At 37.1% G+C, this 16,694-nt stretch overlaps 1 protein-coding gene across 5 annotated transcripts in view; it reads right to left on the bottom strand.

Moving 5' to 3' along the window:
* IFT74 (intraflagellar transport 74) overlaps positions 1 to 16,694 on the bottom strand; it is a 122,496-nt gene that overhangs the window by 42,503 nt on the left and 63,299 nt on the right. For all 5 annotated transcript variants that reach the window (XM_010384460.2, XM_030919541.1, XM_030919540.1 and 2 more), the window contains 3 exons: positions 16,191 to 16,253; positions 11,243 to 11,386; positions 9,612 to 9,652 (listed from right to left, as the gene is read on the bottom strand). In XM_010384460.2, coding sequence (XP_010382762.2) covers positions 9,612 to 9,652; positions 11,243 to 11,386; positions 16,191 to 16,253 — 248 coding nt within the window. The remainder of the gene's footprint in view (positions 1 to 9,611; positions 9,653 to 11,242; positions 11,387 to 16,190; positions 16,254 to 16,694) is intronic.

Below are 16,694 nucleotides of genomic sequence, written 5' to 3'. Positions count from 1 at the left end.
ATAACAAAAACAATGTGGTATAGGCATAGGGATAGACATATATATCAATGAACTAAAATTGTGAGTCCAGAAATAAGACCATATATCTATAGCTAACTGATTTTTGGCAAGGGTGCTAAGGTAATTAAATGAGGAAAGAAGAGTATTTTCAATAAATGGTGCTGGGAAAAGTCCATATGTAGAAGCTAAGGAACAAAATTGGACTCCTACCTCACATCATACACAGAATTAACTTGAAATTGATCAAAGATCTAAACGTAAGAACTAAATTACCAAACTCTTAGAGGAAAACATAGACATAGTCTTCATGACGTTGGATTTGGCACTGGTTTCTTAGATATGACACTAAAAGCAAGAGCAACAAAAGAAAAATAGAAAAACTGGACATAATCAAAATTGGAAACTTTTATGCTTCCAAGGACACCAAGAAAATGAAAAAGATAATTCATAGAACAAGGGAAAATTTTTACAAATCATGTATCTGATGAGACCTCTATCTGGCATATATAAAGAAATGTTACAACTCAGTAATGAAAAAAATCTAGTTTAAAAAATGAGCAAAGGAACTAAACATTTCCCGAAAGAATATGGCCAATAAGCATATGAAAGGAACCTCAACATCATTAGCCATCAAACAAATACAAATCAAAACCACAGTGAGACACCGCTTCACATCCATTAGGGAAGCCTATAATAGAAAAAGAGGTAATAACAAGTGAGCATGTGAAAAAAACTGGAACCCTCACATACTGCTCATATGCTGCTCATATTACATTACATAGAAAAGTAAAATAGTACCAATTCTTTGAAAGTCTGATAGAATTCAGCTGTGGCTCCATCTGGTTCTGGACTTTACGTTGGTAATCTTTTTTTTTTTTTTTACCATTTCAATCTCACTGCTTGTTAATGGTCTGTTCAGAGTTTCTATTTCTTCCTACTTTAATCCAGGAGGATTGTATATTTCTCCAGGAATCTACCCATCTCCTCTAAGTTTTCTAGTTTGTGCATGTAAAGATGCTCATAAGTTTGAATGGTCTTTTGTATTTCTGTGGTATTGGTTGTAGTATCTCCCATTTTGTTTCTAATTGAGCTTATTTCGATCTTTTCTCTTCTTTTCTTGATTAATCTTGCTATTGCTCTATTAATTTTGTTTATCTTTTCAAAGAACCAGCTTTTTACTTCATTTATCTTTCATATTTTTTGTTTCAATTTAATTTAGTTCTGCTCTGATGTTTGTTATTTCTTTTCTTTTGGTGGGTTTGGGTTTGGTTTGTGCTTGTTTCTCTAGTTCCTTGAGGTATGACGTTAGATTGTCTATTTGTGTTCTTTCAGACTTTTTGATGTAGGCACTTAATGCTCTGAATGTTCCTCCTAGCACTGCTTTTGCTGTATCCCAGAGGTTTCGCTAGGTTATGTCACTACTATCGTTCAGTTCAAATAATTTTTAAATTTCCGTCTTGATTTCATTGCTGACCTAAAAAATCATTCAGGAGCAAATTATTTAATTTCCGTGTATCTGCATGGTTTTTACGGTTCCTTCTGGAGTTGATTTCCAATTTTATTCCACTGTGGTCTGAGAATACTTGATATAATTTTGATTTTCTTAAATTTTGAGACTTATTTTGTGTGGCCTATCGTATGGTCTGTCTTGGAGAATGTCCCATGTGCTGATGAACAGAATGTATATTCTGCAGTTGTTGGGTAGAAGGTTCTATAAATATCTGCTGAGTCCATTTATTTGTTTTAGGGTATAGTTTAAATCCATTGTTTCTTTGCTGACTTTCTGTCTTGATGACCTGTCTAGTGCTGTCAATGGAGTACTGAAGTCCCCCACTATTATTGTATTGCCATCTATCTCATTTGTTAGGTCTAGTGGTAATTATTTTTTACATTTAGGAGCTCTAGTGTTAGGTGCACATAGATTTAGTATTGTGAATTTTCCTGTTTGATTAGTCCTTTTATCATTACATACTGTCCCTCTGTGTCTTTTTCAATTGTTGTTAAAGTCTGTTTTGTCTAATATAAGAATAGCTACTCCTACTTGCTTTTGGTGCCCATTTGCATGGAATATCTTTTTCCACCCTTTTACCTTAAGTTTACATGAGACTTTATGTATTAGGTGAGTCTCCTGAAGATGGGAGATACTTGGTTGGTGAATTCTTATCCATTCCACTATTCTGTATCTTTTAAGTGCAGCATTTGGGCTATTTACATTCAACGTTAGTATTGAGATGTGTGGTACTATTCTATTCATTGTGATAGTTATTGCCTGAATACCTTGGTTTTTCATTTCCATTGTGTTGTTTTATAGGCCCTGTGAGATTTATGATTTAAGGAGTTTCTACTTTGGTGTATTTTGAGGTTTTGTTTCAAGATTTAGAATTCCCTTTAACTGTTCTTGTAGTGCTGCCTTGGTAGTGGTGAATTCTCTCAGCACTTGTCTGAAAATGACTTTATCTTTGCTTCATTTACGAAGCTTAGTTTCAGTGGATACAAAATTCTTGGCTGATAATTATTTTGTTTAAGGAGTCTAAAGGTAGACCCCAATTCCTTCTAGCTTGTAGGGTTTCTGCTAAGAAATCTGCTATTGATCTGATAGGTTTTCCTTTATAGGTTACCTGATGCTTTTGCCTCCTAGCTCCTAAGATTCTTTCTTTTGTCTTGACTTCAGATAACCTTATGACTATGCCTAGGTGATTATCTTTTTGTGATGCATTTCCCAGGTGTATTCTTTGAAATTCTTTCTTTCCTTTTTTTTTTTTTTTTTTTTGGAGATGGAGTCTCGCTCTGTAGCCCAGGATGGAATGCAGTGGTGCAATCTTAGCTCATTGCAACCTCCGCCTCCCAGGTTCAAGTGACTTTTTTGCCTTAGCCTCAAAAGTAGCTGGGACTACAGGTGCATGCCACCATGCCCAGCAAATTCTTGTATTTTTAGTAGAGACAGGGTTTTACCTTATTGGCCAGCCTGGTCTTGAACTCCTGACCTCATGTTCTGCTCAGCTCGGCCTCCCAAAGTGCTGGGATTACAGGTGTGAGCCACCACGCTCAGCTGCAACATTCTTGTATTTGGATATCTACATCTCTAGCAAGGCCAGGGAAGTTTTCCTTGATTATTCCCTCAAATACATTTTCCAGACTTACAGATTTGTCTTCTTCCACAGGAACACCAATTACTCTTAGGTTTGGCCATTTAACAGAATCTCAAACTTTTTGGAGGCTTTGTGCTTTTTTTTTAATACTTTTTTTGTCTTTGATGGATTGAGTTATTTTGAAAGCCTTGTCTTAGAGCTCTGAAGTTCTTTCTTCTACTTGTTTGATTCTATTGTTGAAACTTTCCATTGTATTTTGCATTTCTCTAAGTGTGTCTCTCATGTCCAGCAGCTGTGATTTTTTTTTATTTATGCTACATATTTCTCTGGAGATTTTTTTCATGCATATCCTATATTTTAAATTTCTTTAAGTTGGTTTTCACCTTTCTCTGCTGGCTCCTTGAGTAACTTAGTAACTGATCTTCTGAATTCTTTATCTGTCAATTCACAGATTTCTTCTTGGTTTGGATCCATTGCTGGTGCTAGTGTGATCTTCTGGAGATGTTACAGAACCTTGTTTTGTCATATTACCAGAATTGTTTTACTGGTTCCTTCTCATTTGGGTAGACTAAGACAGAAGAAAGATCTGGGACTCAAGGGTTGCTGTTCAGATTCGTTTGTCCCATGCAGTGATCCCTTGATGTGGTGCTCTCTCTCTCCCTTCCCCTAGAGATGGGGCTTCCTGAGAGCCAGATGCGGTGATTATTATTGCTGTTCTGGGTCTAGCCACCCACCAGAGCTACCGGGCTCTGGGCTTGTACTGGGAAGGGTCTGCAAAGGGTCCTGTGAAGTGATCTGTCTTTAGGGTCTCAACCGTGGATACCAGCACCTGCTCTGGTGGAGGTAGCTGAAGAGTGAAATGGATTCTGTGAGAGTCCTTGGTTGTAGTTTTGTTTAGTGCCCTGGTTTTCTTGAATGCTGGTTATGCTGGCAGTAAAACTGTCATGTGAACAGACTCAGGGCCTCTGGTTAGTGTGGATGTTATAGACAGTGGAATTAGTTGTTGTTTTCTCCTTCCCTTGGAGGAGGATTGTTCTGTTATGAATTGCTGTAATGGTTTGTGTTGGTTGGCCTCTAGCTAGGAGGTGGCACTTTCAAGAGGGCATCAGCTGCAGTAGTATGGGGGGACACAAGCTTGCCCTAAGGTCACCTGAACAAATATTTGGGTTTCTCAGGTGATTGGTGGGGTCATAGACCTACCACAAGTTTATGTCTTTTGTCTTTGGCTACAAGCCGGGTAGAGAAAGACCATCAGGTGAGGGCAGGGTAAGGCGTGTCTCAGCTCAGACTCTCCTTGGATGGGGCTGGCTGTGGCCAATGTGGGTGATGGAGAGGGTGGTTTCAGACCAAGGAAGTTATGTTCCAAGGGGGATATGGCAGCCTCTGCTGCTGATCTTACTGAAACTATTCCAAAAGATAGAGAAAGAGGGAATCTTCCCTAAATCATTCTATGAAGCCAGTATCACCCTAATACCAAAACCAGCAATGAACATAACAACAACAACAAAAAAACTATGGACCAATATCCCTGATTAATTTAGAGGCAAAAATCCTCAAAAAAAAATTAGCTAACCAAATCCAGCAGCATTTCAAAAAGATTCACTATGATCAAGTGGGTTTTATAGCAGAGACGCAGGGATGCTTAAACATACACAAGTCAATAAATGTGATATACCACATAAACAGAATTAAAAACAAAACTCATACAATCATCTCAATAGATGCAGAAAAAGCATTTGACAAAATCCAGCATCCTTTTATGATTACATATCTTAAGGTAATAAAAACTTTCTATGACAAACCCACAGCCAACATTACACTGAACAGGGAAAAGTTGAAAGCAGTCCCCCTAAGAACTGGAACAAGACAAGGATGCCCACTGTCACCACTTCTATTCAACACAGGACTAGAAGTCCTAGGTAGAGCAATCAGAAAAAAGAAATAAGGGCACCTACATCAGTAAAGAGGAAGTCAAACTGTTGCTGTTTGCTGATGATATGATCATATAACTAGGAAACCCTAAAGACTCATCCAGAAAACTCCTAGATCTTATAAATAAATTCAGTAAAGTTTCAGGACACAAAATCAATGTACACAAATCAGTATCACTGCTATATACCAACAGCAACCAAGCTGACAAAGAAATAAAGAACTCGATTGGGCATGGTGGCTCACGCCTGTAATCCCAGCACTTTGAGAGGCCAAGGTGGGCGGATCACAAGGTCAGAAGGTCGAGACCATCCTGGCTAACAAGGTGAAACCCCGTCTTTACTAAAAATACAAAAAAGTAGCTGGGAGTGGTGGCACGCACCTGTAGTCACAGCTACTCGGGAGGCTGAGGAAGGAGAATCGCTTGAACCTGGGAGGTGGAGGTTGCAGTGAGCCAAGATTGCACCATTACACTCCAGCCTGGGCAACAGAGCAAGACTCTGTATCAAAAAAGAAAAAAAGAAAAAAAAAAAAGAAATCAAGAACTCAACTCCTTTCACAACAACTGTGAAAATAAAATAAAATAAAATAAAACAAAACACAACACAACACAATACTTAGGAATATACCTAACCCAAAAGGTGAAAGACCTCTACAAGGAAAACTACAAAACACTGCTGAAAGAAATCATAGACGACATAAACAAATAGAAACATATTCCATACTCATGGATTTCCTCGTAGAGAGGGGTCTTTCACCTTTTGAGTCTTTCACCTTTTGGGTTAGGCATATTCCTAAGTCTTCTCTTTGTTTTTGTCCTGTCCTGTCCTGTCCTGTCTTGTCTTGATGGTCATATTGTGAAAATGACCATACTGCCAAAAGCAATCTACAAGTTCAATGCAATTCCCATTTTACCATCATCATTCTTCACAGAACTAGAAAAGAAACAATCCTAAAATTCATATGGAACCAAAAGTGAGCCTGCACAGCCAAAGCAAGACTAAGCAAAAATAACAAACCTAGAGACATCACATTACCCACCTTCAAACTACACTATAAGGACTATAAGGTCACCAAAACAGTATTGTATTGGCATAAAAATAGGTACATGGACCAATGGCACAGAACAGAGAACCCAGAAACAAAGCCAAATACTGACAGTCAGTTGATCTTCGAAAAAGCAAACAAAAACATAAAGTGGGGAAAGGACACCCTCTTCAACAAATGGTGCTGGGATAACTGGAAAGCCACATGTAGGAGAATGAAACAGGATCCTCATCTCTCACCTTATGTAAAAATCAACTCAAGGTGGATCAGAAACTTAAATCTAAGACCTGAAACCATAAAAATTCTAGAAGATAACATCAGAAAAACTCTTCTAGACATCGGCATAGGCAAACACTTCATGAACTGAAAGAACCTAAAAGCAAATGCAACAAAAAGAAAGATAAATAGATGGGACTTAATTAAACTAAAAAACTTCTGCACCAACAAAAGAAATAATCAGCAGAGTTAATAGACAACCCACAGAATGGGAGAAAGAAAACATTCATAAACTATGCATCTGACAAAGGAATAATATCAGAATCTACAACAAACTCAAACAAATCAGCAAGAAAAAAAAATCCCATAAAAAAGTGAAAAGTGGGCTAAAGACATGAATAGACGACTCTCCAAAGAAGATATACAAATGGTCAACAATCATATGAAAAAATGATCAACATCATTAATTATCAGGGAAATGCAAATCAAAACCACAATGCAATACCAGCTTACTCCTGCAAGAATGGCCACAATTAAAAAATTAAAAAAAAATAGATGTTGGAGTGGATGTGGTGAAAAAGGAACACGTTTACCCTGCTTGTGGAAATATAAAGTAGTACAACCACTATGGAAAACAGTATGGAGATTCCTTAAAGAACTAAAAGTAGATCTACCATTTGATCCAGCAATTCCACTACTAGGTATCTATGCAGAGGAAATAGAAGTCATTATATGAAAAGACACTTGCACATGCATGTTGATAGCAGCACAATTTGCAACTGGAAAAAAGGGAAACAGCCAAAAGGCCAACAATCAACAAAGAAAATGTGGTATGTCTGTGTGTGTGTGGATATATATTTATACATATATATATACTACTCAGCCATAAAAAGGATCAAAATAATGGCATTCACAGCAACCTAGATGGAGTTGGAGACAGTTATTCTAAGTGAAGAAACTCAGGAATGGAAAACCAAACATCGTATGTTCTCATTTCTAAGTGGGAGCTAAGCGGCCAGGCGCAGTGGCTCACGCTTGTAATCCCAGCACTTTGGGAGGCAGAGGCGAGTGGAGCATGAGGTCAGGAGATCGAGACCATCCTAGCTAACATGGTGAAACCCCATTTCTACTAAAAATACAAAAAAATTAGCAGGCATGGTGGCGGGCACCTGTAGTCCCAGCTACTTGGGAGGCTGAGGCAGGAGAATGGCGTGAACCCAGGAGGTGGAGCTTGCAGTGAGCCAAGATCGCACCACTGCACTCCAGCCTGGGCAACAGAGCGAGACTCTGTCTCAATAAATAAATAAATAAATAAATAAGTGGCAGCTAAGCTATGACGACACAAAGGCATAAGAATGATACAATGAACTTTGGGGACTTGGTGGGAAGAGTGAGAGGTGGGTGAGGGATAAAAGACTACACAGTGGGTAGAGTGGACACTGCTTGGGTAATGGATGCATCAAACTCTCAGAAATCACTGCTAAAGAACTTATCCATGTAACCAAATACCACCTGTTCCCCAAAAACTATTGAAATAAAAAAGATAAAATAAAGCTGCTTTAAATGTTCCTAAAAAAAATCTTATCTTAGCCATAATAATATAGAAATTTGCTTAAAGTTACAAATGAACAGAAAAAAAAACATTACTTTCTTAGTACCTTAGCCAGTACTGCAAAAGACTTAACATGGGCTGCAATTCAGCTCATATTAGAGACTGTGATTCCAAAATTTAATTTCATAAGTTGTAATCAGTGACAAAAACATTACAATAGAATATGAAAAACATTAGAAGGCAATTTCATCATTGTTGACTACTTATTAGTTTACAACTTAGTTGATTAAAATTAAAACAATCTTAGCCAGGTACGGTGCCATGTGCCTGTAGTCCCAGCTACTCGGGAGGCTGAGGCATGAGAATCCCTTGAACCCAGGATGTGGAGGTTGCAGTGAGCCAAGATTGCACCACTGCATTCCAGCCTGGGCAACAAACCGGGACTCTGTCTCAGAAGAAAAAAGAAAAGAAAGAAAGTTAAAACAATTGGTATGCTTTCTGGTGACTGGTGGTAAAATGATTGTTTTACAAACTTTAAATAAATATATTCAAATAGAAATAAATGAAATGTAAAATGGTAAAGTTGTTTTGAAAAACAGTCTGGCAGTTCTTCAAAAAGTTAAACATAGTCATGAGTCAGCAATTCCACTCCTAGGTATATATACAAGAGAAGTGAAAACATATGTCCACACAAAAACTTGTACATGGATGTTCATAGGAGCATGATTCATAACAATAAAAAAATGGTAACAGCCCATACATCCATCAATTTATAAATGAATAAACAGAATATGGTATATCCATACAATGGAATACTATTTGGAAATAAAAATTAATAAAATACTAAGCATGTATCAGTATTAATAAAAATTAATAAAATACTGAGCATGTATTAGTATTGTATTAATTTTTTTTCCAAATAATATTCCATTAGTCTTAGTTTTCAAGCCTCATCTATGAGCCTCGGAACAGAATAGAGAACCTTGAAATAAAGCCAAATACTGATAGTCAGCTGATCTTCAAGAAAGCAAGGCTCACTGTGTTAAGGGAAAGCATCCTGCCACACAGAAGCACACACTGAATGATTCCATTGGTATGAAATGTCCATAATAGGCATGGCTAGAGCTGGGAGAGGCATAAGAGAGGTGATGGTTAAAGGGTGTAGGGTTTTATTGGGCTGACTGAATAGTTCTAAAGTTGACTGGGGGCCTGGCACACTGGCTCACAGCTGTAATCTCAGCTCTTTGGGAAGCTGAGATGGGAGGATCACTTGAGGCCAGGAGCTGGAGACTAGCCTGGGCAACACAGTAACATCTTGACTCTACTAAAAATAAAAATAAATTAGCCAGATATGGTGGCATGTGCCTGTAGCCCTAGCTCCTTGGGAGGTCTGAGCCCAGGAGTTTGAGGTTACAATGAGCTATGATCATGCCACTTGCACTCCAGTCTGGGCAGCAGAGTGAGACCTGGTCTCAAAAAGATAAAAATAAATAAAAATTGAAAAATAAAGGTGATTTAGGTGATGGCTGCACACTTCTGTGAATATACTAAAAAGCTTTAAATTGTTTACTTTAAATATGTCTATTATATGGTATAAAGTATATCTTAATAAAGATATTTATAAAAAACAATTATACTATGCAATGGCTCTTAAACACTCAAAGAAATATTTAAAGCTATAAGTAAAATTGAAAGAATGAAAGCCACTCCTGTACCTTTAGAATGTAATTTTTAAAGTGAGAAATGGATGTAAAATGTCCTAGTATAAAGGTACTTACTGTCTTTCCATGCTGGCTATTTCCTGATTATCATCTTTAACCTACAAAGGCATAAAAAGAAAGTAGTATTTAAAAAAATAACTCATTGTAAGGCTATCTTAAAGACAATTTCCTTCTACAGTCCATTGTACTAAAGTGTCAAATCTAGTCTCCTTCTTGAAATCTATTTTTTAGACTTCAACCTTTGAAGTTAAAGAGAACAGCACCAAGGAACCATTCACAGATTCCATCCTTTTTCCTCAAAGTAAGGGTAGTAACTGATATACTCATAGCTACCCCCCAGGCACCATCAGGTTAGCACATCTTCAGGCCTGGATAAGTTGATATAAACATCTAGGATTTCTGAGAGTCTCCCTCACTTTCCCACAGGTAGGGTTTTGCTAGATTGAGCAAGTCCAGTTAAATTTGAATTTCAGATAAGTAGTGAATATCTTTGAGGGGATATATATACCATGTAATATTTGGATTATTCGTATCATTCACAAGCAATGAATGATTTTTCTATATAGATATATGTGTCTGAAAGATTATTCACTGCTTATCTGAAATTGAAATTTAAGTAGCTATTCTATATTTTATGTGGTATGTGTACCTCAAGATCACTTCTCCCCATCTTTCAATGATTTATTTCCAAGGAACTACACAGGTTCTAAATTTAATACCCTTCTGGAATAATTCTAATAATTAAATAGTCCCTGAATTGATACCTAAATTTCTTCTAAATGCAATGGGCTTGATCTAAGTCTACGGGCAAGGGAGTCCCTGACTGGAGCTGTGCCCAAATATAGATGAAGTTCTCCTAAGGCCCTTATAGTTAGGGTGTATCACGATAAACAACATGCTAATTATAATTTGGAGCTAAACTACATCTACCTTTGGGGTAGTAAGAAAGCTACTAAATATATGTTACATGTGTCATGACTTTAGGACATACGATAATTTCACAGGACATTTTAATTCAATTCTCTTCATGGAGGCACCGATAATAACAACCACAAAAAGTCATTAGCCTTGGGATACTCCATTTTCTAAATACAAGGCCCAAAACAAAAAGGAAACATACCTTCCAAAAGATTATCTAAATATTTAATGACCAATAAAGAAGAGTTTCAAGTATTCCTACTAAGGAAAAGTTAGCTTCACCTACGTTAGTATGAAATACTTAAGAACATCTAGGCCGGGTGCCTATAATCCCAACACTTGGAGAGACTGAAATTGGAGGATTGCTTGAGGCCAGGAGCTTGAGACCAGCCTAGGCAACATAGTAAAACCCCATCACTACAAAAAAATAAAAATAAAAAATTGGTGTGTTGGCACATGCCTGTAGTCCCAGTTACTCAAGAGGCTGAGGTGGAGGATCGCTTGAGCCCAGCAGATCAGGGCTACAGTGAGCTATGATTGCACCACTGTGCTCCAGCCTGGGTTACAGAGCGAGACCCTATATCAAAAAAAAAAAAAAAAAAAAAGAAGAAGAAGGAGAAAATCTAGATTAAAAAGTCATTTCTTCACATAAATTATTTTTAGACAATAAACTTACTAGCTTTTGGTTGCATTAATATCCCTTAAATAAAACAAATCAATACATGTACCAAAACCAGACATCTTAAAATAAGTATGTTTCTTTTGCCCACCTGCTTAAGTAATTTCTCTCTCTCTTCCATTGGAGATCCTATGCTTTTGTCTTCTGCAATCATTTGATCTCGATGGGACTCCAACTCATAAAGCTTTTCATGCAGCAATACAGCCTCCTGTTTCACCTGGGAGTGAGCTATTTCCTAAAGGAAAATAAGAAGGGAAATTTTTAATTAGTATTTTATCAGTAATTATTATCAAATAGGTTTCAGTTTATAAGAATAGGGGGTAAACTACCAGCATCTTTAAATACAGACAGCAAATATCATTAGTACTCAATAATGCTACAAAGCACATTCCTAAACTGGAAGAATAAAAATAAATCCTGTATATTTTAATAAGCTATTTTCAATCTAAGATTCACAAGAAGTTGATAGCCTTAGTTTATTTTATTTTCTACATATAAGACCTGAATAAATATAGGACAACTCTACCAACAGGAGGATAAAGACAATGTCAAAACATATGTGCAACTTTAAACACAATGTCTGATTCAAAGTCCATAGAAGTGATCTTTGGAGAGAAGATATTTTTCCCTAAATAGGTCATAACATATATTTTTCCACAATTTTGTGAGTTGAATTGTGTCTGCTCAAAAGGTAAGCTGGAGTCTTAACGACATACACCTGTCAATTTGACCTTTATTTGAAAATAGGCTCTTTGCATATTTAGTCAAGTTAAGATAAGGTCATTAGGGGTTGGCCCTAATCCAATATGATAGTGCCCTTTATAAGAAGAGTACAGACGCAACAGAGACACGCAGGGAGAATACCATGGTATGACTTAGGCAAAGACTGGAGTGATGCAGCTGGAAGTCAAGCAACATCAAGGGCTAATGGATACTACTAGAAGCTAGGAGGAGGCAGAGCAAGATTCTTTCTAGAGTCTCAGAGGAAGCAAGGCTCTGCTGACACCTCGATTTCAGACTTTCAGGCTCTGGAACTGTGAGAAAATTTGTTTGTTTTAAGCCACCCCGTTTGTGATATTCTATTACAGCAGCACTAGGAAATTAACACATGAAATAACAGTTATTGTGTACTCGCCACTATCCTACCTTTCACAAAGAAAAAAATAAGGATGTGACAAAAATGTTATTAGATTAAAAAAAAAAAGCTAGGAATGGTGGTGGTGATGATTAAAATGACATTTGAAACTCTTGTTTACTGAGCATCTGTTCTGTGCCAGGCACTATGCTACGTGTTATTTATATGTTATCTCTACTATCCAAAGTGATACTCTACAAGATAGTACTATCATCTCCATTTTACAGATGAGAAAACCAAGGACCTGAAATGTAAATAACTTTTCAAAGTTAACAAAGACATAAGAGTTAACAGTGACATTTGAAAACAGACCTACAGCATGAACAAAACAAAATTCTTAAAGAGGTAAGACCTCTTCTCTCTCTCTTTTTTTTTTCCCTTTTTTGAGACAGAGTTTCACTCTTTCACCCAGGCTGGGGTGCAGTGGTGCGATCTTGGCTCACTGCAACTTTCGCCTCCCAGTTTCAAGCGATTCTCCTGCCTCAGCCTCCCAAGTAGCTGGGATTACAGGTGCCTGCCACCACACCCAGCTAATATTTATTTATTTATTTATTTATATTTGAGATGGAGTCTTGCTCAGTCACCCAGGCTGGAGTGCAGTGGTGCGATCTCAGCTCAATGCAAGCTCCGTCTCCCGGGTTCACACCATTCTCCTGCCTCAGCCTCCCAAGTAGCTGGGACTACAGACGCCCACCACCACGCCCAGCTAACTTTTTGTGTATTTTTAGTAGAGATGGGGTTTCACCATGTTGGCCAGGCTAGTCTCAAAACTCCTGACCTTGTGATCCGCCCACCTCAGCCTCCCAAAGTGCTGGGATTACAAGTGTGAGCCACCATGCCTGGCCGACCTCTTCTCTTTTAAAAGTATGAAAGAAGGAACCTCCAAAAAAGGAACAAGTAGACAAGAGAATTTTTCAAAGTCCATAAGCAATGGATTATATATACAGTTCAAGTAATAGATTAGGCATCAGATAAGATAAAGGCATGCTAAAACATACATATAGAGGAAATGCAGATATTTTATGCTATCCTTTTTCATAGTCTCTTCTCCTTTTTGCCTAACGATCCTATAGACTTGTTTGAATTGCATCTTGATAAAACTGTTCTGGAAGACTTAAGCTCATGTTAATCCTTCACCTGATTTTTTCCATTCTTGTGAATTGAATAAGCATGACCTAATACATTGTACAGTAGTGAACATAAAGTATTCAATAAATACTAGTTGATTGACCACTATCTGACACATATTTTCTTGAAGAACAAGTCCTAAATAAATAAATAAAAGAAATCTGGGCTGGGCATGGTGGCTCATGCCTGTAATCTCAGCACTTTGGGAGGCTGAAGCGGGTGGATCATGAGGTCAGGAGTTCAAGACCAGCCTGGCCAACATGGTGAAACCCCATCTCTAATAAAAATACAAAAATTAGCCGGGCATGGTGATGCACGCTGTAATCCCAGCTACTTAGGAGGCTGAGACAGGAGAATTGCTTGAACTGAGGAGGCGGAAGTTGCAGTGAGCCAAGATCGTGTCACTGCACTCCAGCCTGGGCAACGGAGCAAGGCTCCGTCTCAAAAAAAATTTTTTTAAAAAGAAAGAAATCTGGCAAAAGTTAAATAGAATTAGTGACTTACGTTATCTTAATCTGAAAACATTGTGTATTTTTAAAACTCTTGTTAATTTAGGCATAAATGTACTGACATCAGAGAAGAATGGCATCAGTACAAAAAGTAAATCTAAGGTTATAGCTTATCTTCTTCCTACAGAAACTAAACTCACCAACTGAAGTACGACTTGACTCTCACAAACCCACTCCAAAAAAGATTAGTGAGGAATTCTACAAGCTGGTTGTATTAATACTAAATGTGGTCCTTCTTTCTTTAAGCATATTTCCATCACCAGAGATCCAAGGAAATAAAAATTAAGTGTATTTATAGATGGACAACCAGACACAGAAAACTACCTTCCTATTTTTTTTTCTTTTTTTTGAGATGGAGTCTCACTCTGTCACCCAGGCTGGAGTGCAGTGGCGTCATCTTGGCTCTCTGTAAGCTCTCCCTTCTGAGTTCATGCCATTCTTCTGCCTCAGCCTCCCAAGTAGCTGGCACTACAGGCACCTGTCACCACACTGGGCTAATTTTTTGTATTTTAGTAGAGACAGGGTTTCACCGTGTTAGCCAGGATGGTCTCGATCTCCAGACCTCATGATCTGCCCGCCTCGGCCTCCCAAAGTGCTGGGATTACAGGCGTGAGCCACCATGCCCAGCCAACTACCTCACTATTTTTAATTAAATAACTTTTGCAATAGCAAATTCTCAAAAGAATTAATTACAAAATATTCATTTCTTTTACAAGCTAGGGTGTCAGCAATCTGTCAATCTGTAACAGTTCCTAATACTATCATCATGTCATCCACCTGAATGCACAGGAAATCAGGAAAGGGAGGCAAGATTTGAGGTACAGTCAGTATACTGAAATGCCAAAAATATGAAAAAGGAGTTCAAAGAAAAAGAAATTCATTGGCCACAAATGACATAAACAGATACTCAGCTTTATGCATAAATAAATGAAAATTCAAATAAGGTAATAATTTTTACCTATCAAACTAGCTAAAATTGGAAAAGTCAGATAATATTTGCTGTCAGTGAATGCAGGGGAAATAAGCATTCACATACATTACATCTAGAAGTAAAAGTTGGAACAATCTTTTTGAAGGCAGTTTGGCAATCTTACAACATTTTTAAAGTGTATACCTTTTGACCCATTGTGAGAATTCAATCTTATGATATACTAATACAACTTTGCATAAAATGTATGCTTTCGCCGAGTATTGTTTATAATCCCAGAAAACTATAAACAACCTGTTCATTTACAAGGCTGTGTTATAATTATACAACATAATACAACGTAGCAATTTAAAATAATGAGGAGGTTCTCTAAGAACTGATATAAATAGACACTGAAGATATAATGTTAGGGTGAAAAAAAAGCTGCAGATAGCATAGCAAGTATGAACCCCACTTGAGGTTTTTCACAACTATAAAACCAAGATGGGATTTAGGACTCTTGTGGGGATTATATGAAGATGATGCTGATATAAGTTTACAGCTCAAAAAAGTATACAGTAAGCACTTGATAAATGTCTTTCCAGTAGTTCCATTTGGAAAGAAGGACACAAAACAGACATTTTTATGTTCATCTTGTTCAACTATTTTTAAACCATAAGCACATTTTGTTTTGTGAATTAAAACGTTTTAAATAAACAAATAAGAAAACAAATGGAAGTTTTTACATCCTTAAAGAGATGAACTCATGTCTCTCCCTCTTTGTTTTTAGTCTCTTGTGTATGTGTCTTTAAATTGCCATTAGAGGCTGAGCACAATGCCTCAAGCCTGTAATCCCAGCACATTGGGAAGCCAAGGTAGGTACATTGCTTGAGGCCAGGAGCTGTAGACCAGCCATAATGACATCCTGTCTTTACAAAAAGTAAAATAAAAATGAGCCAGGTGTGGTGGTTCCTGCCTGAAGTTCTAGCTACTTGGGAAGCTGAGGAGAGAGGATCGCTTGAGCTCAAGAGCTTGAATTTACAGTGAGCTACGATCATGTCACTGCACTCCAGCCTGAGTGACAAAGACCCTGTCTCTAAAAAAAAAAAAAAATTAATTGTTATTGGATTTTGCATGTCCTAGGTTGGGCAGAATGATTTGTTTTATACATAGTAGGTATTCAATAACTGAATCTAATTTCTTACCATACTAGGATCTTTGTGGGTCCAGAAAAGGAAGAAAAAGTATTAAACTCCTATTAGTAAACTGCCCGATCAATATGTACTTGAATTAGTCTACTTGGCTGAATTAACTTTTTTAACTGAGTAGTATGAGAACCCTTATTTGATTTTACACTTACTGCTTCCATGCTCTCTTTCTTCATGTTCTGTGAATCCAATTGTCGTTGAAGTGTATCTAATTCCTAAGTGGAAAAAAAAAGCAAACATAAATCCAAATTACATTAAGAATAATTTGTAGTAGTAGGGGGAGGGAGCTTGGAAAAAAAAATTTGTTTCTCTATTTCTCAACATTTCAAATATAGACGTGACAAAGTAAATTTTCTAAATATCTTCACTGGCATCTTGCATTTTGACTAGAATTTATTAACACTTCATTATTTATATTTTTCCCATCTTCTTTTATTATTCTTAAAAACTTGCTGTGTGCCTTCAAAAAAAAACAAAAAGCAAAAAAAAAACTTCATGAGTTTCTCAAAAGTAGCTAGACCTTAGACCTTTTCACAGTGAATCATCACTATGTTCTGAGACATCAAGTATCAGAAGATTTCAAATTATGTCATTGTTTAAGGTTATTATTTACAATTTTGATGTTTAATCGTGTTTTCATATCTTTTGCCTAATTT

Source organism: Rhinopithecus roxellana, chromosome 16 (genome assembly GCF_007565055.1).
Source record: "Rhinopithecus roxellana isolate Shanxi Qingling chromosome 16, ASM756505v1, whole genome shotgun sequence".
NCBI lineage: Eukaryota > Metazoa > Chordata > Mammalia > Primates > Cercopithecidae > Rhinopithecus > Rhinopithecus roxellana.
Note: the sequence above shows the minus strand (reverse complement) of the source record. Positions and strands in the feature narration are given on the sequence as shown.